Here is a 23,236-nt window from a genome sequence, read left to right as displayed (position 1 = left end):
AATGGATCCGGAGATGTGTCTTCCAAAGCCTGTGCCTGCGAAGGGGCAGGACGGGAGCTTCTCCTGCCAGGGATGGCAATATGGAAGTCGAGTTGCACACCGATAAGGGCAGATCAATACAAACGTGTTAGTGGGGGAGAAGTTATCTGGTAAGCATAATGGAGCCCGCAGCTGGGCGTGGGGGGGCGGCTCTTCGCAGATGAGCTCCGAGATTTGGCTTGTCAGCTCGGAGGAAGCGAGCACAAGGTAAACTGTCACTTAAACAGGCTGTTTGGTTTCACTCTGGAAACCTTTGGCCCTGTAAATGGTGAAGGCCTCTGCAGTTTTTGTACTGGACACACGTTTCTGGTAGTAACCTTAACTTGTAAACAAGAAGCAAGTATGTTGGCCCTTTCTTAAGATCGGAATAGGGAAAATAATTTCCCAGTGGAGCAGGGAAAGTAAGTTAATCACAACACTCTCTTTGTGAGCAAAGCTAAAGCCAGCAAGTCATGATTTTGGAGGAAAGCTAGGGAAGTCCTGTAAAGTGTGTATGTAGCTACCACAAAAGAAGTTTTTAAACACTTGCAGAGTGGATCAGTTACAAAGAACTTATCACATAAAATAAATTACCTCTGACACAAGAGGCAAGTTTGCAGCAGCAGACAACTCGTGACTATTCATAGACAGCACCACAGTAAATAAGCTATTTTTAGTGTAAAAGGGGAAGGGCTACAGGTTCATGAGTTTATTTTTAATGAGCCAGTTTCTTAAGATGTGATGAAGAAAAAAAAGTTAGGCCTTGTGGCAGATGTTGTAGCTCTGTGTTCCTTTGAGGGGTCGGAGGGGGGAGGTAGGGAGGGGGCAGGGGATAGTAGCCAGTAGCTAACAGATTTCTAGTCTGTATCTCCTTCATGAAGTTTATCTTCTGTGCAGGGATGGCTGTTTGTGGTGGCTGGTAAGTCACATACTTCATGGTACTTCAGCGAAGCTTTCAAGCTCATTGACAACTTGGTTTAGACAGAGGTAGCTGTTTACGTGTCTCACAGGCAACTGAGATCACCTTTTTGAGCAGTCATCTGCACCTGGTCATAGTTATTCTTGTTTTATGAAAGTTACTTTTAAATATGGTAAACTGTTATCATAGTAGACCATGTGTTTGTGAGGTGAAACTGGTCGGGTTTTTTACACTGTATCTCTCCTGCAGCCAGACTGTTGATCTCCTCATGCAAGAGTCAGGATGTCGTTTAGAACATCCTTCTGCTACCAAATTCCGCAATCATGTCATGGAAGGAGAATGGGATAAGGTAACGTAGGGCTTATAGGACTGTATTAACCACTGTTTAAATTTATAGTATCTGTGAGAGAATTCAAAATCCACCCTCCTTACGTACTTTTTTTCCTCTTATACCAATTTCTGCAGGCTGAGAACGACCTGAATGAACTTAAGGCCCTAGTGCATTCTCCGCATGCAATTGTGGTAAGAAGCACACTTGAACTCTTTCAGAGCTGTGTAGTTGGACTAATTGTCGTGGTGTAATCTTTCACTATGGAGTTGGTTGTCCATAGTTCTTGTTTTCTTTTTTTGTTTACTTTAAGCTGCTTGCATGCAATCTCAAATGCTATACTAGTCTGAACTGGTTTTATTCTGTTTTAGAATGAGAGATAGGCCAAAAGTATTGAGGCTTAAGATTTGGTGTACTGAGTGTTTAAACTCTGTTAAACATACCTAACCAATAAAATATAAATCCTGTCACACTCCTAAAATAGGTCAGTTTCTGTAGAAATTGCCTATGCTGAATACTAGTTTCAGCCTTGAAATACTTCTCCCAATCTCTGTGTTTATAGGAGTTAGGTTGTTCTTGAGGGAAGAGAAGTTTAGAAATGAAATGCAGTAATACTAGTGTTGGGTTGGAGTTCCAGTAGCACATTACAAGAATATAGAGGCTTCTATAGATCATGAATACTGTTGCTTTTCCAGATGGCTTTTAAAGAACAAATGCATTTGTATTGCTGTTTGGGATTTTATTTAGAGCTTTTTCTGTTTGGCTGGCTTTTTAAAAAATATAAACCTGTAAGTGAAGGGTTGGTAGATCCTGTGACTTGACAATTACAATATATGTTGTTATGATTTCAGTTACTTGGAGTAAATATTTCTTGGTTTGAATTTTTTTTTCTGTCAAGATGAAAATGATTACTTTGCTCTTCAGACAACTTGTTCTGTTGTGTATAAACGTTTGTTTTAATGAAATGAAGTTGGAACAGCTAAGGTCACTTAGGAAGAAAACAGTAGCAAGGCTTTTTGAAGTCTCTGACTGTAAACAATGAGGAATCAGCTGATGGCTGCTTAGTTCCACTTCTAGCTGATTCATTTGTTGTCAAGACAATTTCCTGTCTGGTGGGGAGGGAGAGAAAGAGAGAACAGGAAGTGAAGTAGGAAAAACAGATGTTTTATGAAACATCAGAGGGTACTTGACAGAAGTTTACATTCTCTTCTGTGAATTTGGTCAGAGCATAGCATCTCTTATTCAGACCAGACTTTCTCTTTTCTCTAAGATTTGAAGTAGTTTAGAATATTGCACATTTGTGCAGCCTGAAAGTATGAAATCTCGCTATGGGACTATGAACAGTCATTTGAAGCAGATTTTCTCATGAAGTTACGACGTTTTTCTATAGTAAAGTGTTTTGCATGTCTGGGAGTCAAAAGGTTTAACTGAGTATCAGCATTGGACTTTTTGAAGAATTCAGTTTGAGGAAAATGGAATGTTTCCCTTCCGTTGTTCTGGAGGGCACTGAAAGGGTGATCTTCTTTAATGCTGATGCCAATCTGCTTCCATAAAACTTGGTGCAATAAAAATACTTGCTTTAGACCGAATCAAATATTAAGTATTTTTTCAAAGTTGTTCTTTTGTATAAGTTTTAAATGCCTTACATATGTGCGTTAGTAAGACAACATGATTTGCAAGGATAAGTTGAGGCTGCGTGTGTTCCGTTGTGTGTGCTGTCTCCACTTCCCTCCCTGCCCAGCTCTTGTACTTTGTTGTGATTGTGGGTGGGTATTGGCATAGTCAGCACCTTGAAAATTAGTGAAAGATCATTACAGGTAAGGAGGGATGCTTTATGCTCTGTTAGTAATCCCAGCTGCAGGAAAGTTGAAGCTAATAAAGGTGATAAATGTCTTGATCAGGGAAAGTCCAAACAAGATGCTGCTGCAGGTAACTCTCTTTAAAAATAGCAAATTAGATTTTGGGTCCCTGTCTTGTGACTCACACTATATGACTAGATGTTTCAAAAATGTGTGCATACAGGAAGAATGGGTACCCAAAAGTTGGAGGTGACACAGAGTATTTAAAAAAGTAGGGTGTGTGTTTTGTGGTTTGCTTTTGGTTTGTGGTTTTTGTTTCGTTATAGTTAATATGACCTGGATAAAATAACCAGGACACATGGCTGCTTTTGGAATGTCTGGTCAGTGAAGGTGTGACATGTATTTATAAAATTCTACTTGTGTAATTTCCTTATTTCTACAAAGTGCTTCAAGTTCTACAGGTGAAAATACCAAACATGAAATGGCTGATCTCAGTTTCTAAATCTTTGATGGTAGTGTGTTGATATGCAGGGGGGGTGTGGTGGCACACAGGACAGTGTTATTTCTGTTTGTGTCAACACAACTGCCTGCCATATAGTATGTTATTAGTCATGTTTACTTTTCCAGTGTATAAGATACAGCTGTCTTGAAGCAATCTGTAGGAAAACTTTATCATTGAATGAAGCATGATGTTTTGCCTTGAGTTACACTTAGAAAATACCAACCTTAAGCCAGCCTGAGGTTTTGCTTGCTTTAGGGCTACTCAAGTGTATTGTAGCATCTATCTTGGGTAACTAGTTCAACCTAGGAAGAAACCTGGAGATTATTCCTCTATAGTCATGTAGAATATAGTTTTAAATGATTCTGTTTACTTGTTCTGGCGGTACATGGCCTGCAGCAGGCAGTACAATTAAAAAAAGTGATTTATAATATATTGTTTGGGCAAAGTGCTCCACCTGCCTGTATGGTGTCCCTCTTGCTGCCAGCATTAAGGGCAGTTCCCTATCAGAATTAATCACCTCTATGCAGCAGGACTTGGTGCAGTTGAAGTCTCATTGAGATTCCTTGCTAAATTCTGTAGACCAGAATGTTTTCTGCCCTTTATGTATCACATCTTACAATTAAGTTTTGGATTGTTTTAAAGTGCTTTTTATCAGTGTTTTGCATGATTATCAAAGTAGTAGACTACAGGATAGTGAAAATTGAGGTCATAGTTCTGCAGATAGTACATAGCTACTGTGTTCATTTTGTGTTTTGAAACAACAGCTGATAATTTCAGCATGCCTTTTAGTTACCTTTTTAATTTCCAAGGACACATGTTTGAGCAGTGTTTACTTATTTTGAACTCTTAGTACAGTAATGAAACTGTCATAAAATATACAGGTCAAAAGTAACACAAAAATATAATCCTAAACTTAGGTTATTGTACATTTTAATAATTAAAACTTCTGAAGATTTGCTACTGTAACCAGTGGTTAAAATGGCTCAATTTCTTGACTGTGGCAGTGTGCTTGTTCTGTTATTTTCACAGCTGTGTTTGCTGAGGTTTTCACCTTTGGTTACTCAGGGCTGGTGAACTATGATACATGGCAGACTTCCTAAAATTTAAGATTCTGCAAAGACCTTTTATACTAACAAGTAGGCCAATGAAGAAGTACAGTACTAAGCATTCATAATAATAATCAAAGGCTATAGTTTGAAGAAAGCAAGATGCTAATAGTACATACATTAAAACAAACAACACCCATTAAATCTTTTAACTTGACTTAGTTTTGCACCAGGGTAATCAGAGTTCAACTTACACTTAAGTAATAGCTTGTGGGAAAAAATAAATTAATGCAGTTTATCCTCATCCTCACTATAGAGTTAAAAGACAGGATGAGGTAGTAATAACTGGGCCAAACCAGCCAGGCTGCAGTGCTAAAGCTGTTGTACTGGACTCTTCTGTGGGCCCTTCAGGGTAAATAAGCTTTGCTATAAGCTAAGCAGTGGTGGTGTATGAATTCAAATTGTTCAACACTAGAGTGTAATGATGTTGAATTTCATTTGCATACACTGAGACGATAACAAATCCCAGACACTTGTTACATTTTACATGGTATGTTTTGCATTATGGTAATTTTAATTTCCCTTCTTTGGAAGGCAGCTAAAGAATATGGAGAAAGACAAAGCTGTTTGTGTGGATGCATTGCATCAGATGAGTTTTGTACTCATTCTGATCTACTTAAATGTCAGGGTTTGTGCTTTTTCTTTATAGTTGCCAATATTATAAACAGTTCCTTTACTTTCTAGAAGACGTTGTTTGGACCGTAAAAGAAATGATGTACCCAAAATGGTCTTGGATATCATGAGAAGGTGGTGTTGAAAGTAATTAGTGGTGCTATTAGTAGGGGATAAAGTAGTTGAGAGAAAATGAGCACAAAATTCTGTTCCTGACTGAAATCTATTTGTCAGCAAAGTCACTTCTTGCACAGAAATAAGTAGGAGGCCATGAGTGTGCTGATATAAAAAATTACTTGAAATGTGATGTCACTGGAGTGTGACTTTTGCCTGAAGGAGGCTGTATGCATGCTACTGTTTGAGTATGCTGTAGGGCAAGTTTTGGAGTAGTTACCAAAATAGCTTAGCAAATCAATTAATTTCCCTATCAACACTTTAGTCCCTGCCTGTTGCTATAAATAAGTTACAGTTCCAAACTGCTTATCTTTTATTTTAATTCTCCATTATGGGAACACTAGACTCCTGCATGAAGGGTATACTACTGTCTTGTTCTGGAGGCTTTTATGTTCCTAATATGCCAGAGTCACACACGGAGCAATCATGTGCTTATTTTTTTCTTCTTTTTTTTTAAACTGTGCTTTCTAAGCTCAGACTGAAATTATGCCTCTTTGGATAGCTTGGCAACAACAGTCTGCATGATTGTATTCCTGTAATGCTTGTATGGAATTGTTGGGACTGGCATTAGGAAACTTGTGGGTTAGGGTTTTCTGCTCTTTTTACTTTTTCCTCTAATTAAGTGAAATTAATGTGCTAAGTCCTAAAAGTAGGGTGGAAGAAAGAGAGTAATTAGATACAGATAAGGCAGGTTATCGTGTTTAAGGGAAATATGGTATTAATTTAATAAATACATGCAGTGAATGGAGAAGGAAGGGGTGGAGAGTTTAGTTTTTATTACAAACTGGAAATATCAGACTATTTTCTGGTGGTAATCATCAGTGTGAGGTGACCAAGAGGAGTGAAATACAGTATGTGACTACTCCCTGAGCAGTTCTCCATGCATCCGTGTGAGCATGTGCACAGCTGGAAGAGGAAGCTCTTATCCCTCCTGCTTCTGGTGTATAAGCAAACAACATGAGGTCTGCTGGCTTACTGCATGGAGCCAACCACTGAGGTTGTAAATAATTGGGATATCTTTCTTTTGGTTTTTCACATGTCATAATGTAAAAAAAAAAATTTTGTCTCACCTGGAAAAACTGTACAGTGATGGTCTAACAATTCCAAATTCAAATAGACTGAAGAGCTGGATAGGGAGTGTAATATGGGTTTGCCTGTTACGTACAGGACAGCAGAGCACTACAGACAGGTATGAACATAAATCATCTTTACTGTGTCATGTTTTATGTTTCACAAAGCTGTGTGATAAGTTAATAGCACTCACAGTATGTGTAAACTTTATTCTTTTGAAGAGCTGAACATCTCTGGAAACAAAAATGCTTTATGTTTTAACTTTGGATTTTACATCTAGTAAACCTTAAACTTTCATGTGAGCTTTAATAGGACTGGAACATCTTAAACTTCCTGATTATCCCTCTGCTTAAGGAGGCTGCCAGTCTGTTTGAAACTAAGTAAACATTGACCAAATATGAGCATGAAAATAGTCAGGTGCCTGAGGTCTGATGGAAGCAAAGGAGACTGGTGACTGAACTGGTGGTGTATTCATTAGAAAAACAAATGTAATTTGCTACACTTAATCTCCAGTCTGTTTCTCACCGATACAACAAAGCACATACATTTTCCTCTTTAACCTGGTGAGTCTTGTGGACCAGCAATGTTATTTCTCTCTGATAACTGCTACCAGTAAAGAGCATGTGCAAACACAGGATAGTTGGTTTCATCCAGAAACAACCAAACTGTGTTTCTACTAAATTGCTGTTAGAAGTTTCCAGGATGTCAGGTTTTTTAATGTAGTAAATTAATGCCTGGTTTTCCTTTTGTATCCGCAGTTATGTTGTTAGAATACCAGGCTTGATTATTTTTTTTTAAAAAAGTAAATAACCAAAAACTGTACAAGGTGAAAAGAACACTATGGAATAACAGCACCAATTCAGAGAGGTGAAGTGATTCCTAAATATAGGAAACTATACTTTTTTTCTGTAATCCTGAAAACAACAGCCAAGGAAAGCAATTTAAGGTGGAACTACAAAACAAAACCTCAGGCAGTGTCAATTCATTATTGCTATATGTTATGCAGCTATGCAAAGAATCCATGTCAGCTCCTATGTAACTGGTATGACGTGCTGAGTTGGCCTGTTGTGCTCTGTGCTGCCATGCAGTCTTAAATATGTGAGTACCTGCTTTTGGGCACTTTCCTGGATAGATAGGCTTTCCAGTGTAACAATCTAATTCAGGATTTGAAGAGTGATGACCAAAAAGAGGGTGGGTAAAAATGAGACAAATTGGAGGGGGGATTTGAGGAATAAGATACAAATATACTTGGAGCCCCATCAGGCAGGGAGGAAATCGTGGATAACTTAACTTTGCTGCAATGTTGTTGTAAACCCAGCAGAAGAAATTGAGTAATGAAACTACGTAGAGCTGTGTTTCTGAAGGGCATAGTAGAATGGTTTCTACTGTTCTGTTTAGGCTCAAACGTTTTCTGAAACTTCAGTCAACCTTTTTCCCCTGACTGCTGCTTTCTGTCATGTCAGAGGATGAAGTTTTTGCTGCTGCAGCAGAAGTACCTGGAATACCTGGAGGATGGCAAGGTCCTGGAGGCACTTCAGGTTCTACGCTGTGAACTGACGCCTCTGAAATATAACACAGAACGCATTCATGTCCTCAGTGGGTAAGTGTGTGGGCTTTGAGAGCTCTGGCAGTGAAGGAATTGTGTAGCTTTTGATAGCTGACACTGTGAAAACTCAAACAGTATTAATCCTGTTGATTAATAAGCTCTAGTGAGATGTGATGAAATGGTGAGTAAAGAATACTTTCAGTAGAGAGTGTTCTGTTTCAAATGCTTGAAAAAAGCCTGATGATGATTCACTTGTATACTACTAGGACCCAAATTCGTACATACATCCATATGTATGGTTGTATGATCTTGAGAATTATTAGCTCCTTATCTTATAATTAAATAAGCAGGTGAATATAGTCTGGTTTGTTCTTAGATGAAAATAAGACATTTCTATCTTCCCTAAAATTGCTTGTTTTGTCATCTTTTTCCGTTGCCAATTTGTAAATGTTTGTTATGAAGAGATGTGTGTTTGAATGAAATAGTTCCCTTCCTTTTTTCCTATCAGTCTCAATCTTAAGTCACCTGTTTCCAGTTCATTAAGAATGTTATGATCTATATCATGCTAAAGTGAAAAGAATGATTCCAGAAAGACGTGGTCTGTTGGGGTGTGTGTGCTTTTTTTTTTTTTAAATAGGTACCTGATGTGTAGCCATGCAGAAGACTTGCGTGCAAAAGCAGAGTGGGAAGGAAAAGGAACAGCTTCCAGATCTAAACTCTTGGACAAACTCCAGAGTAAGATGTTCTAGTGTTTAGAATTTCTTCTCACCTCTGTAAATCCATTATATCTTACATAATGACGTATTCCAGGGAATTAACAGTTGCCTTTTCTGGTTGTTTGATTTTTTCATTATTTTTTTTTTTTGCTTTCCTGGTGTTTCTTAGTTAATGGGATGCCTTTAGGTGCGTTTACCCTTTGGTCTTCTGTATCTAACCTTTTGCTGTCTCTGATAAACTATTTTTAACAGGAGCCCTTATCTCTTAGTTCTGCTTCATGCAGTAATAGTATAACTTAGGTCATTAAATGTGTGCTTTGGGGAGGAGTGTGTGTTTGTTATAAATGCCAGCTGTAGTGAGAGGTTGAAACTTAAGTGTGGTCTGTAACTACTAGTGATACTAGTATTGGTTGATGGTGGTCTCATACTTTACTATGAATTATGGTTTCTCCTTTCTTTCAGGATTATAAAACCTACTGGTATTCTTGATTTTGATTGTGTTAATAGATAATTCTGTAAATTAACACAGCTGATACTGTTGCTTTGTAATTGTACAGATTTTGTTAAATACTGAGTTTGGAGTTAGCTTGTGTAAGTGGTGCTTGTTGGCCAGGACAACATACTCTGTAACTACAAATACCTTGCATATGGCTCTGCTTTCCAGAAGTTCATGCTTCTCATTCCAGGTATATAGTGGTAAATTTGACAAGCTGTGTGCTTTATTTATTGAGGCCTCTTTCAAAAACACTCACAAGCAAAGTGTGCTCTTACCTGTAACTTGCACTTGATAAATCTTTTTTTCATTGGTTTGTTTTTTCTTAATACCTCCCTTAAAGCATACCTACCCCCATCCGTGATGCTTCCTCCAAGGCGTTTACAGAACCTGCTCCGTCAGGCTGTGGAGCTACAACGGGACCGGTGCCTATATCATAATACGAAACTAGATAGCAATCTAGATTCTGTCTCGCTGCTAATAGATCACGTTTGTAGTAGGTAAGGAACCCTCGTGATTGACTTTTAAGCTGAGTGACTAACTTTTCCTTTTAAAATAATCCTGTTGTACCTGCTTTTAGCAGGAACATGAAAACTGTTTGGAGTTGGTTTGACTGGGAGAAGGCAGTTTTCATAAAATGTATAGTGGGGAGGAGTAGAGAGTTTGGTAGATGGATATGGGGTAACTGGGGTCAAACTAAAGCTTTGACATTTTAATCATATGGGTATGAATAGAAGATACTACTATGCTAATCCTTAGCCACTTGTTTCTTGTGATTTTGGACAGCCAGTCTATTTATGCATGAACATGTGATTGCTGTGTTTTTTTCACTGGAGAATCACCTGTATGGTACTTACCTAGACTGTCTTCAAGGTTACTGGAATGGAGGAGGCCTACTGAAGCACACTTTGTGAACTCAGCTTTCAGCTATGACTTTTAGTAGTGAATACTGAGGTGCTTTTAGACACAAAGGTTAAAACAGGAGAAATGTGCAGAAGATGTTTCTGATTTATATAATAAACATGAATATGACTAACTTTTCTCAAATTTGTAATGTTGTATGAATTGATTGTCTCTTAGTCTGAAGAGGCAATACAAAGGTGTATCTGGATAACTTTTTTGTTAACAAAACAGCAGCTGCTTCTGAATTTTCAAAATGCCATATTTTAATAGACATGAAGCACAAAGATGTTTTTAACAAATGGCTGACTTGAGCAGTTTTCCAGCAAAACTCGGGTGAGGACTTAGAAATTCAGTGTCGCTTCTATGGAAAACTGCTGTGCGTGGTGTAATAAGAGAATGAGGGCTAGGACACTTAGAAAATAAGGGCTGGTTGTGATACCCTTATATGTTTGTTCGTGTAACAGGCTAACACTTGGGCTTACAAGGGAGTTGTGTTCATGTTAAGGTTGGCTTATCTGAGGAAGTTAACTAAGTACTGATAAACTTGCTAATAGAAACTTTCTGAACTCAGCTGCTTTGACTTAGATTCTTGGGTTGCTTGGAATCTGTTTTTGAAGATGCAGTCTTCCATAGCACTTCATTGTACCCATCTTAAGGTTTTAAAATTACTGTCTTGGACACTTAATGTATTCAAGTAACATTAACTGAAACACGGCATTGTTTCAGCAGTTGTGTGTGTCTGTGTCTGGACTGCTGCCCATTTTTTAAGAGCTATTGAAAATGATCATATACTGGTATTGTGGTTCCCCTAATTCAGAAGTGAGTTTTGACATCAGACTAACAAAGTTTTAATTTTAGTCTTTAAAACAAGTCTATAAATAGTATTGAATGTTCTGTAGGGGGCTTGATGTGATTAATCAAACCCCCGAGAGCATTCAAGCCAACTGTAAGGAGCATGGTTTAGTGAAGTCAGACTAGGTAGAGCCAGATATAAAAGATACTATATGCAACAGACCTGTGCTTGAATTTCACCCATCTGAATCTATTTGCTGACATCAAAGTTTGGCCATAGTTTGAGGTTTGGGTTTTTTCCACCTAAACTTCCTAAACTTACATATTTGGTATGTGTATACACATTTGGTATGTGTATACACATAGATACTTAAGACATCTGTAATTAGAACAACAACAAAACCCCCACAAATAACTACCCAAAAATTCACTTCAACTATCCAAAAAATTCACTTCCATTCTGTCTTCAGCTCAGCCTACTGTATCTACCTGTTGCAGGGATCTGAGATCAGTGTGTAGTGTGCCATATGTGCTGCCATGCTTGGCCATAATGAGGTGAGTTAGGCACTGAAAGCCAAATTTTAATGAAGCTGAGAGAAATAACAGTAGTCTAATAGCTTAGACAATTTAAGAACTTTACTACCTAAATGATAGAACACTGACAGCTTTCCCTTTTTTAGCTGGAACTAAAGTGGTTTGGACTTAACGGCAATATTTTGATCAGGCATGCTTGAATTGCACTAATAGGTAAAACGTTTAACTCAATGTTTAACTAAAACTTACTTTGTGAGAAGCTGGTAGGAGTGGAGTGAAGGTGAAGGATTTCTATCTTATAGTGCCTGAGATTTTGATAATGGAGAATTGATCCTCTTGGGGATGGTAATTCTTGGTTTTGAGAGCCTTCAGCCTAGCTGGGTGTTATGGGTTGGTTTTTGGTATTTTATTGATTGGTGGTTTGGTTTTGGTTGGGGTTTTTTTTGTTGAGGAGTAAATCTTTCATTGTATGTACAGGGAAAGTAAAAGTACACATTAGGTGTTTTACTTAGAATTTTGAACTTCTGTAAGTACAATAGATAAGTTTATTAGATGCTTTATTTCAGTATGTGAACAACAGGATTCAGGTGTTTTGTGCTGAACAGAACAATTTGTAATGAAACACTTCAAATAAAAAAAAAATAAAAACTATTGAGCTACAATGTAATTACCAAACCCAGAAACTGTTAGACAACTGGTTCTTGTTTCAAGACTGCTGCTGTTTCCTTCTGCAGAAGAGTTATTTGCTGTATGCTTTGCTGTCTCTGAAGTGAAACTTGCTGAGTTGTATGTTTTACTAGTGAAGAGGACTTTTTGTTAGAGCACTCTGATCTGACTGGGTTGTGAATACATAATTCAGTATTGGGATGTGTCTGCAGTAGCTATATCAGCAGCCTAAAGGCCATCTTGCTATGAGAACTGTGTACTCCAGCATTATACTGCTTGGTTTTCATGTCTACAAAACTTTGGCAGCTTTTCTTAAACTTTGAAATACAAGAGCTATTGTTCTACAGAGTATTTTTTTAAATGTAGTATGCTGAAAAGGCTTTCCTGGGACACACTGTACCCCTTGTACTTTGTGTGAGTTATGGATAAAGACTTTCACCTTCTAGAGCAAATTGCTACTCTGAGAAAAAAATATTAGCTTGTTACAATATGGCTAAATAATAATTAAATATTCTTCATGTAGGTGCATGTCTGTGTAAGGGCTTGCCTATTTCCATCTAGAATTCAGGGAAAATAGTTGTCTTTCATGGGTGGAGCTTTTTAGCTTGGGTTTAGTGTTCTTCCAGTGGCAACCAGACAGTTTGTGGTCAGCTTAAAGCAAGAGCAGAACAGACTTCTGTTTCTCTAAAAACAGCTAAGTAGACATACCCAAGGAAGCCAACTACAGATATGTATGTGTATGTTTTGTTTATCCTCTCCTGACATGAGACAAGACATGAGACTGTATGGTTGTTCAGTGCTGCTTTCTAGTCTCTAAGTATAGACTAGGACACCTCTTCCAGTAAAGGAATATGGACTGAGAGGGCATGGTCACTATATTTAGCAGAACTTTTTCTAGCTTCAGGTAAGAAGTAGTTTTTCAGGTGTCTGTCAGCCAGGTTACCACCAAACTGTATTTTTTAACTCAAATGTGAAAGTAGTAAGTTTTCTGTTTAAATTGTTGGGAGAAGGTGTGTTGTGTTTTTATTGGTGTAATTTTTTAAAAGCCAATTTATTTGCAGTGATAAGTACACCTGTACATTCAAGGAGACACTCATTACATTAGTACCACTGTGCCCCATCAGTTGTGTTGCTCTGTTGCACTGGATGCTGTAAAAATTCAGCTGAAGATTAAACCTCCTCAGGATCCCTGAAGTTCAAGAAACACTGGCTGTGGTTAGAGACTACTATTTAGTGCATTTGAACAATGGACTTGTACTTTTTGCAGTATTACTCATAAAAGCAGAGGTCTGCTGTAAAAGCCTACATTTATTTTATCTTAGCTCTGAAATAAGAATCTTATAGGCAAGATATAAATAAAATAAACTTATCTCCAGTTCTTGCCTAACTTAATATTTTGACTGTTAGCTTTTTCTCAGTGTGTAACTAGAATATTAAATATTAGCTCTAGAGGAATGCTTGACTATTCTATGGTAGTTTATTGTGTGATATCTTATTGATAAACACAGCATTTTACAAAATAATGTAGACTATTTTGAGGAAAAACTATTCAAGTTCAAAGCTTGTAATAGTATCTTGTTAGTTATACTTAGATATTATACATGGTACTCTGCAAAGAAAGTGAAAACTGGCAAAAAATGAAGGCACAGAAACATCTAGCTTATTGAAAGGTCACATTCAAGAAAAAAACTTTTATGGAAGAATCACTTCTAAGGAGTTGGCAAGATAGAGCTAAGTGAATTAGATACCTACAAAAATCTTGTGTACATAAAACATCATATCTAGGGTTCAAAGAGACTTGGACTCCAGGATTTTCTATACATCATAGTACTGTATAGTATGAAGCTGTTACACTCCTAATGAAGTCAGTTTTATTCCAAGTTATATGAAAGTGCAACAAATTATGTGAGTGAAATGAGAATAGTTCTACATTTTTATTATTCGTTACGATCACTTGGTGGTATGAGCTTGTTACCAGATAAGACACTTCATTCTGTACTTACTTAAGCTGCTCTTAATAGAGGAATTTTCTAAGTTGTTTGGTCTTGCATTTGAATAAGTTTGGGTTTGGTTTTTTTACTAGCTTGATTTTAAAAATATATTTTACTGCTTTCTTATTAATCTGTGAATACATTCCTTTGTTTTCCCAGGAAACAGTTCCCATGTTATACACAGCAGATCCTAACGGAGCACTGTAATGAAGTTTGGTTCTGTAAATTCTCCAATGATGGCACTAAACTAGCAACAGGATCTAAGGACACAACTGTTATTATATGGCAGGTTGATCCAGTAAGTGTGCCAAGTGTTAAAAATATGTATGACTTGTCTTTCCCTTCCCTCTCAGCTTTCTCTTGCTGGGATGGTTTTTGTAGGACCAGCTGACATGTACTGAAGCCCTCAGATTAGGTGTTTCCCTGGGGTGTAAAAGACTGAAGATCACAGTCAGTGTACATTAGTGAAGGAGGACACTTAAAAACCTGATGCCTGAGTGTAAGGCTTGAACTGTTGCCTGCTTTTGAGGCACGAACTTTGTGTACTCCTAACTGGTACCATGGGGTGGAGCCTGGTGTTGCCCTCCAGGGAAGTTTCTTAGCTTGAAGGCCTGGAGAAGCATTGGGTGAGAGTGGAAGGAGCATGTCAGTGAGGAACCTTTCTTCTAAATCACTCTTACTGAGAGTACTTGTGGGGTTTTTGTGTGACTAATCCCTTTCTGCTATCTTGTTGCTACTAATAGAGTTGGATTTAAATACTCTATTCACTTCATCATTTATTACTTTATTTCTGAAGTAATAAAATGGTACATGCTAAACTAAAAGTTGCATCAGTATACCACTTCATGCTTGTTGCTGTTGGAGATTTGCCTTGGCTTGAGACAAAGATGTAAACACACTGACACATGGAAGTATACCCGTCCATTTTCTTACAGACTGCAGTTTTAGGGTTTGATAACATATGGGACATAAACATAAATCTTATAACTGTAGGATATTTCATATCTTTCCTACACATATCTATTGTTATGTAAATAAAAAGATTAAGTGATGAATCTGAGACTGTTTTAATTCACTCATAGAGGTGGTTATGGAAGTATGTCCATATGTTTCCTAACAACTGAAAACTGAATAAACTTGAACATAGGCATACAATATTTGAAGTTGTTAATGCTTGTAAAACACTATCAGAAATAAGATTCTGAAAGTTTTTTAACAACACAACTGCTCACTGGTATGCAAAATACAAGATGAAAGGTTTTTGCAGTTCCATGTTGGCTTTCAGGAGGATTTAAGCTGAATTTAATTCCTTTCTTCCATGTCAGGTTAGGAATCCATACAATCCAAGTCTTTTTTTGCTATTAAAAAGATAAAATTTAAAGCCATGTTCCATGTGCATAATTGTTATGTAGCCTGTGAACTTAGCAGCAAGCACCATTGTGTTTTCAAGCATAGAACTGCTGTGGTTTGTGTTACTGGATCCAGTGTGCTCTGGGACAAGAGATGCATAAGCTGACTTCTGTTATTTAGTTTGGAAATTATCTGTATTTTGTTTGGTTGTTTTAACAAAGTAATTCTAAATAAATTAAGGACCAAATGTTTTTGCTATTAACTTGTCATTTGCTTGTAGATGTACATCTTCCTTTTATATTGATGGGTTTTCATAACCCAGTATCTCAATGAGCATATTTTATAGTGAATTGTTAGCTGATACCTGGTCAATAAAACCAAATAAATGTTTTGTGAATGTTTTAGACTAACCCTTTTGACCAAGGGTTGCTAAAGAAACAAAATCTCTACTAGTCAGTGCGAAAGCTTTATAGCGTTTTATCTTCTGTATTTGAGTACATGAAAAAAAAATTTAAACCCTCTCAAGCAGGTGGATGCCTAAATAACAGTAGGCCACATAACTCATATTACTTATTTTCCTATTTGCCATACCATGCTTCTCACACTTCCTGTAGCAGTTGACACTGTCTTTTAAACTGTAAGTTTAATCAGGTGTCAAGTCTTTAGGTATTTATAATTTTTCTAGCATGTATACATAAACTGCAGGGAAACATCTGGACAAGTGATGGGAGAACAGTGTTTTCAATGAACAGTATTTGTTTTTCAACACACACTTCGAGTGTGAGAATCCTTCATTTCTCCCTTTCCTTTCTTTATCACCCCTCTTGAAGTGTAATGACACTGCTTCAATGTGGTTTTTTTCATTTCATACCATGTATTTATTTCTTCTCTAAGAACCAGCTACATGTCTAAACTATCTTGACCCATGCTTCTGTTTTCATTTTCATTTGTTAATTTCAAAGTTCTTATGCAGACTCAACAGCATTAAATAAAGTCTTGAGTGGACCAGGTTTGTGTGTGGGTGCATTATTTGACTGTTAGGAAGTATGGCAGAATCTCTAGAGCCCAAAGGATAAGCACACTTGGTGTATCACCTTGTCTGGCTTGCATCTTCTTTCTTAAGAGTTCTCCTTACAAAAATCTTGTCTGCATTTTTTGAAAACTGTTGACAGCTTTTGACTTATCAGCCAATGAGCTCAACTACTACAGACTTAAGTTGATGCCTGAATAGTTGTTTTTTATACATAACAAAAATTTGGGAAGCTCTATGTAAGATATAGAAGTGCTGAGATTTCTTTTGCTGGTGGGTGGGAAGCAGATTGACTATGTTTGGGGCCGTTTTCCTGAAATACCACTGACTGCTGGTTTGGAGCAAAACATGGCATAGCAGTTTTGCTGTATTTGGAGAGAAGTATGAGAGCAGTATTGAAGATAGTAACAGCCACAGAGTTCTGTCATTAGAACAGGAATGTCTTTTGTGTCTTGCTTATCATGAGTTTCAGATACGCTGATGTGATAGGTTATTTTAATCTTGTTGTAAAAAGAAATACATCACTTGCAGGCAAGCTCCATCCAGGGTGTGAGATCATGTCAGGCATGACTCAGTTTCCTTGCAGATCACTTTAGCTACAGACACAGCAGTGTCTAATGCAGTCCAGGAATAATAATTAGAATGGAAAAGGGGTCTTGAGGAGGTCCATTCATTTGCCCCTCTTTCTCATTGCTCTGAAGATTATTATTAGCTCACTTTCTTTTGAGGAATTTGCTTTTTCTAGCCAGTGGCACCCTCAAAGCTGCAGGCTGACTGAGACTCACCAAATCCCTTGCAGCTGATCCAGGAAAGAGTCCTTCATGTCACTCTTCCTCTGTTCTTTCTCTTTAGAATCAGGAAGTGCCCTGTTGATTAATACTGAAACAAAAGAGAAGGGACAATTAGAGAAATCAAGCTAGATTTTCAAATTAATTGCTCTTTTTAAAAGAATTGGAAGTATAAACATCTGCCATGTAGGGGGAAAAAAAGGTGGAGAGGGTGGACAATTTGCCATTTTCCAAGAGGCTTCACAAAAATTGTCAGCAGTTTAACAAACTCTGTTCTACTTTCTGTATATGCATGTTGTTGTCAAGAGTCAGTGCTAACACTGTATCGAAGCATGTTTCTGTATTTAGGAAGCCAATGTGTGGTGGTTTCACAGTATCTAGCTGTACTTTTATTTTTGTAAGCATCTTGAAAGACAGGTTCCTCTGACAAGGCAGCAGTAAAGCAGTTGTAATATAAAGATGATAAAAGATGCTGCATGTGCCAAATACGCTTCATTCACTAAATCTGGCAGAAACCAACTTGCTGTAGGCAACACTTCTGAAAAAAGAACACCTCAAGGAATTTTTTAAAAATATCTTTCTGTAAAACCTCTTCCATGAGCAGCACACACAGCATAACACTGAAGTCTATAAAATATTGGTGCTTTGAGGTTTTTCTTTGTCAGCATTTGTGAAGGTTTTGATTCTCTGTTTAACCATAACAGGCTTCTAGCATGTCTTTACTTTCTTAAGAGAGTAACTTAATTCTGTAAAACAGATACAATAGTACTTTGATATTCCACAGCAGATAAAGAAAGACTTGATCCTCCAAAAATCTTCCATAGTAAAGCAAGTGTAATGTAATGTAAAACTTTCTATTCAACAGTATTTTGTGAGTTTTACATTCTGAATCACAGAAGATTAGAACAAAAATGCCTACAAGTGTTCTTATTTTGCACATTGAAACTTAGAAGCTTACATTTTCTGGCCCTACTCTGTAAACTGACAATTGCTTTTCCAGTGAGAACCTATTCATGTCTCTCAGGTGTCAAGTAGCTTAAAGCAAACTTCCTGTGTTGTAGTGGGCACATTGGATGTGTGAAATCTAGTAGGAGTTCGTTTGAGTTGTCTCAATAGTATCTCTCTTGTTCCAGGACACTCACCAGCTAAAACTGCTTAAGACATTAGAAGGTCATGCATATGGGGTCTCTTACATTGCTTGGAGTCCAGATGACAACTATCTTGTTGCCTGTGGCCCAGATGATTGTTCTGAGCTTTGGCTCTGGAATGTACAGGTAAGTGGTGATAAAGAGTAAAAAGTAAACCTTTGTGATCAGTCTGCTGCTTTCATTTCAGTATCTGAATGCTTTGGGTATGAAAGAGGTAATTGCTATGAACTTGTGCAAATGTGCGAATGTAAAGAAGAGATGCTGGTCTCCCTGCTCCCCTCCCTCAATATGAAGAAATAATTGTGGCAGCCTACAAATTCTATGCTGATTTTGTACAGAACTGAAATTAGAGATCCTAGTCTAAGTGCTTGGGATTGTGCAGCAATTCTGGTGCATCTGGTTACTGATTGTTTCTGAGAAGGGTTGGTATAAATGCATAGGACCTTCAAGAGCTTCTGAAGAGAAGAACAGCAAATGAATCAAAAGAAGCAGAGGGCAGAATTATCACTGAAGGGGAGCAGGAGTAGGAAAAGATACAAGTAGTTTTACTATGTAACCCTCCCAGTGATGTTGGTGAAAGATCCATAGACACTTAAGTTTACGGTTTCAGAACTTCATCTTTCGGTTGGACACTAGGCTATTATGCCATTTCCTTCACGAATTTGGAAGTCATTTTCTGCTCTTGATTTTTATGGTCACTTGAGTTCATATAAAAGCCTCTGCTGCCTCAGTTTTGGGCTGTGTAGTCTTTCTTGTGCTGCCTTGGACTCTGAACTAATTTACTTTCCTAAAACAAAAATGTTCCCTTTTTTTTACCCTTGGAACACTTTTCTTTTGTTTTATTGACTAAATTGGCTCAGTGAAGAGCACTAGAGCTGGCACAAGGGAATAAAGAGAAGCCCTTACTATTCTGACAATGGTAAGCCACTCATTGGGTGCTCTGTCTTATGAAATGATCGCATTATACACTAGGGATGAAAGCTAAATTTTGGCTTGGAAGCTTCAGCTCAGGGAGGAAAACATTCTGAATACTGTGATACTCTGAACTTTTTAGTAAAATGTATTCTGTAATCTCTTTTTCTTGTAGTCTCCTCCTGCCTCCTTGATTTCAGTGTTTGGTTTTTTTCATTTGATAGTGCTTCTCATGCTCTTGACTTCTTCTAATTTCTTTTCATTCCTCTCTTACTCATTATCTTTCAATTGTCTGGCACACCAAGTATTCATCTCTCTTGATTTGAGGAACAACAGAAATTGTCCCAAATCAAATCCAGAATTACTGGAGATGCTGAAATAGTTTTTATTGCATTATTCACAGGTTTGTGTTGCTTTTTAATAAATGTGTTGAAATACATGCACTTCCAAATGCTATATGTGTCAGATAAAATCACCAATGCCTTTTTGGAAAGGTTTCTGGTGTAAGGCCTTGCTGCCTTTGTTTATTTTCCAGACTGGAGAGCTGAGGACAAAGATGAGCCAATCTCATGAAGATAGTTTAACAAGTGTGGCCTGGAATCCTGATGGGAAGCGCTTTGTAACGGGAGGTCAGCGTGGACAGTTCTATCAGTGTGTAAGTTCTCTGCATCTGTCCCATTGCAAAGCGAGAAATTGAAGTTTGGTCAAATCCAAGGTTCATGGTTTTTCATGTGTATGTACACTAAAGGTTCTGATCTTTGTATTCAAAGAAGCAATACATTAATGCAGGTATTTCAGCAGCACTTCTGTATGTAGCAGTTTGAAGGGTTCGAGTGTCGTTGCCTAAAGGAGAACTTGTGTTCTGGGAATTCTTTTCTTAGCTGCTCCAGAAAATGCACTGATAAAAAGTAGTACCTTTGTCCACTAATATTGCTTATTCCATATAATTTTGATGATATCTTAGTTTTTGCATGCTGTCTTTGCTTGTGTAAACAGAAATTGGAAACCCTCATTACTTGACTGGTGTTGATTTTGGGTGGTGGTCCACTGTCTCTCCCTATTCTTGATTATTTGTCATCTGACTTGGTGCCCAGAATAACAGTGCAATATGCAAACTTCACTCACTGCAAAGGTCAGCTCAGCAATGTGATATAGATGGCACTTGTCATGCATGAGAAAAAAAGTGCCAAAAAGGATTCTCAGCTCTCCAGGGCAGATTCCTACAAAAGCCCTTGGTTAAGACAACCAAATCCTAATTCATTAAGTCCTCCCTTTTAAAATGGTAAAAGGGAGGATGAAATTTCTTTTTGTAGCAATTGTCTGAACAGAAAGTGAAATATATTTGTGTCACAACTCCTTGGAAATATGAGACTAATTGTTCGATTATTTTGTTTGCTTTGGTTTTTTTCCCCCCTCCCTCTTCTGACTAGGATTTAGATGGTAATCTCCTTGACTCCTGGGAAGGAGTGAGAGTACAATGCCTTTGGTGTTTGAGTGATGGGAGAACTGTTCTAGCATCGGACACACACCAGCGAATTCGGGGTTATAACTTTGAGGATCTTACAGACAGGAACATGTAATTATCTCTTTCTTTGGTTTTGAATTCCTGCTTCTTAGTGTCAGAAGAAGATTGAGGAAGGGTCTGGGTGGCAGGAAGAAAGTTATTGGAAATGCTCTCAGTATTAAATAGATAATAATAATGTGTGACGAGAACTAATGAGCAAGTTTCAGCAAGCAGCATTAGATCGAGTATTAGAAATAACTTCGTAAGCACTGGAGTAGGTTTCTGGCTTTTGACATTTCTGTCATTAAGAGTTGTAGTCTTCTCAGTTCCTGGCATATTTTAATAGATTCTGCCTTGAATTTAGGAGCTGAGGTCTGAAGCCCCTTTTGCGCTTGTGTTTTGTCATAAGTGTAAGCAAGCTATTGCAGACCTGGCATGTACTAACATATAGAAACATACCTGATTTCAAATTCAGAGCTGCCTTTCCTTGATAATATTGCAGAGACGGGACATGCCTTTTGCCTTGTTGTTGCACCATTATCTGGTTATCGTAACATTTGTGTTTTATAATTTCAGAGTACAAGAAGATCACCCTATTATGTCGTTTACTATTTCAAAAAATGGCCGTCTAGCTTTGTTAAATGTAGCAACTCAGGTGAGTTTGTTGTGTTGAGTGGAAATGCAAATAAATGTGCTTGCAGCTGCTACCTACTTTTAAACATTGTGATGTGAGTCGGAATGTTTGATATTAACCAGTTGTATATCGTGTAATATGAAGGCTTTAATATTCATAAATATAGCTTGGAATTCTCTGACAAGAAGCCAGTCTTATTCTTGACGCTTTTTTTTTTTTGACTGATTTATAGTCGAGTGCTTTCTATTGTGAAATATCTACTACTAAATGTCACTATATGGCTATTGCATTGAGAAGCCAAGTACAGCAAGAATTGTGGCAGATCAGCATATCTGGGGGCATGAGAATTAGATTTTATTTATCTATTTCTGCTTTTAGAAGTTTAGATAAGACTAGGAGATTTCAGAATAGAAGGGGCTACATGCTGAAAGTTTAATCTAGTGTTTTGATACGTCTTTACTCTCTTAATCTACTGACAGTGCTGAAGTTGGTTCTGAAGTAGTGTATTTAATTTTTTTTCATAGTTTAAAAAAATGCAGTTAATAATGTTTAATGGTAACATTTCTGTACTTATTTTCAGGGAGTTCACTTATGGGACTTACAAGACAGAGTTTTAGTGAGAAAGTATCAAGGTGTTACACAAGGATTTTACACAATTCACTCGTGTTTTGGAGGTCATAATGAAGATTTCATCGCGAGTGGTAGTGAAGGTAACATCATTCCCCTTTGTGCCGATAACTGGAACACTTCAACCCTTCCTATAGCTTAATTTCATGTATCAGTTACTAACAACATTATAAAAGCAAGTAAACTGGCTCATGAAATTTGAGGCGTGCTGAGATTCTGGCATACTTCAAGAAGTAATTGTAGGCTAGCAGAAAGAATCTTCTGAGAGGATGGTAGGAGTAGAAAGCATTAATGACGCTGGTGTTGCTCCTTTAAAGCAAAAGCATCTGCACAGTTTTAATTAGAAGTGGATGGTGTGTTTTTGTGGATTTTTGTTTTTGTGGCATGATGCTTAGGCTTATGGTTTGAATAAAAATACTTCTAGGGAGTAACAGCATCATTTGCCTGTTGAAGATATAGGTATGGTGAGGTTATTTTAATTTCGGTAGAGTCATCTTAATTATGGACAGCATAGTCTCAAGCAGTTGTTGACGTAGTCTGTTAGGCTTTGTTGGTGATCACAGGCTTTGTAGTATGTTTGTATTCAGCTGTCTGTTGTGAGAGTAGAAATTACTTAATGGTTCATATCTTGAATTGGCTCAATTCTGTCACTGATGTAGTGCCATCACTTGCCATGGAGGTCACTTAAAATTCAAGCTTATGCAGGGCTAAGAATTACACTGGGAATATGTAAACAAACTGTAAGTACTATGTAACTCAAAGCTGTTAGGAAATAGGCTTGGCCAGAGGACATTTACTACTATTCTTTTTTGGAAAATATCAAAGTTGTCTAAATTAGAACCAAGTTTCAGCCTCTGACCATGTCCAATGGAATATGACCAAAGGAGAGCACCTCCAGTCCAGTATGAGCCTCTTTTCACAGTTGAGCGAGCTTCTTGACCCTGAAAGTTCAGGATTTGTTAAGCTATACTTACAAGCATATGAAGTTGAACATACTGTAGCGCACCAGTCCTTTCCCCCCCTCCCCCATTTATTTACTCTTTATTATCTTCATTGTCTAAAAACTATTCAGC

General features: G+C 37.6%; 1 protein-coding gene across 1 annotated transcript; it reads left to right on the top strand.

Annotated features, from left to right (window-relative positions):
• Nucleotides 1–893: 893 nt before the first annotated feature.
• Nucleotides 894–22,246, top strand: WDR26 (WD repeat domain 26; the record flags this gene model as incomplete). The annotated part of the gene is made up of 13 exons (XM_009082957.1): nucleotides 894–937; nucleotides 1,187–1,286; nucleotides 1,403–1,459; nucleotides 7,993–8,129; nucleotides 8,713–8,810; nucleotides 9,628–9,784; nucleotides 11,478–11,534; nucleotides 14,330–14,468; nucleotides 18,472–18,612; nucleotides 19,934–20,053; nucleotides 20,829–20,974; nucleotides 21,479–21,557; nucleotides 22,117–22,246. Coding segments are annotated over exons 1-13 (1,405 nt in total), but the record flags the coding sequence as incomplete, so codon positions are not given.
• Nucleotides 22,247–23,236: the final 990 nt, after the last annotated feature.

This window comes from Acanthisitta chloris, unplaced genomic scaffold (genome assembly GCF_000695815.1).
Source record: "Acanthisitta chloris isolate BGI_N310 unplaced genomic scaffold, ASM69581v1 scaffold12079, whole genome shotgun sequence".
Classification (NCBI taxonomy): Eukaryota; Metazoa; Chordata; class Aves; order Passeriformes; family Acanthisittidae; genus Acanthisitta; species Acanthisitta chloris.
This window is presented reverse-complemented; position numbering and strand designations above follow the sequence as displayed.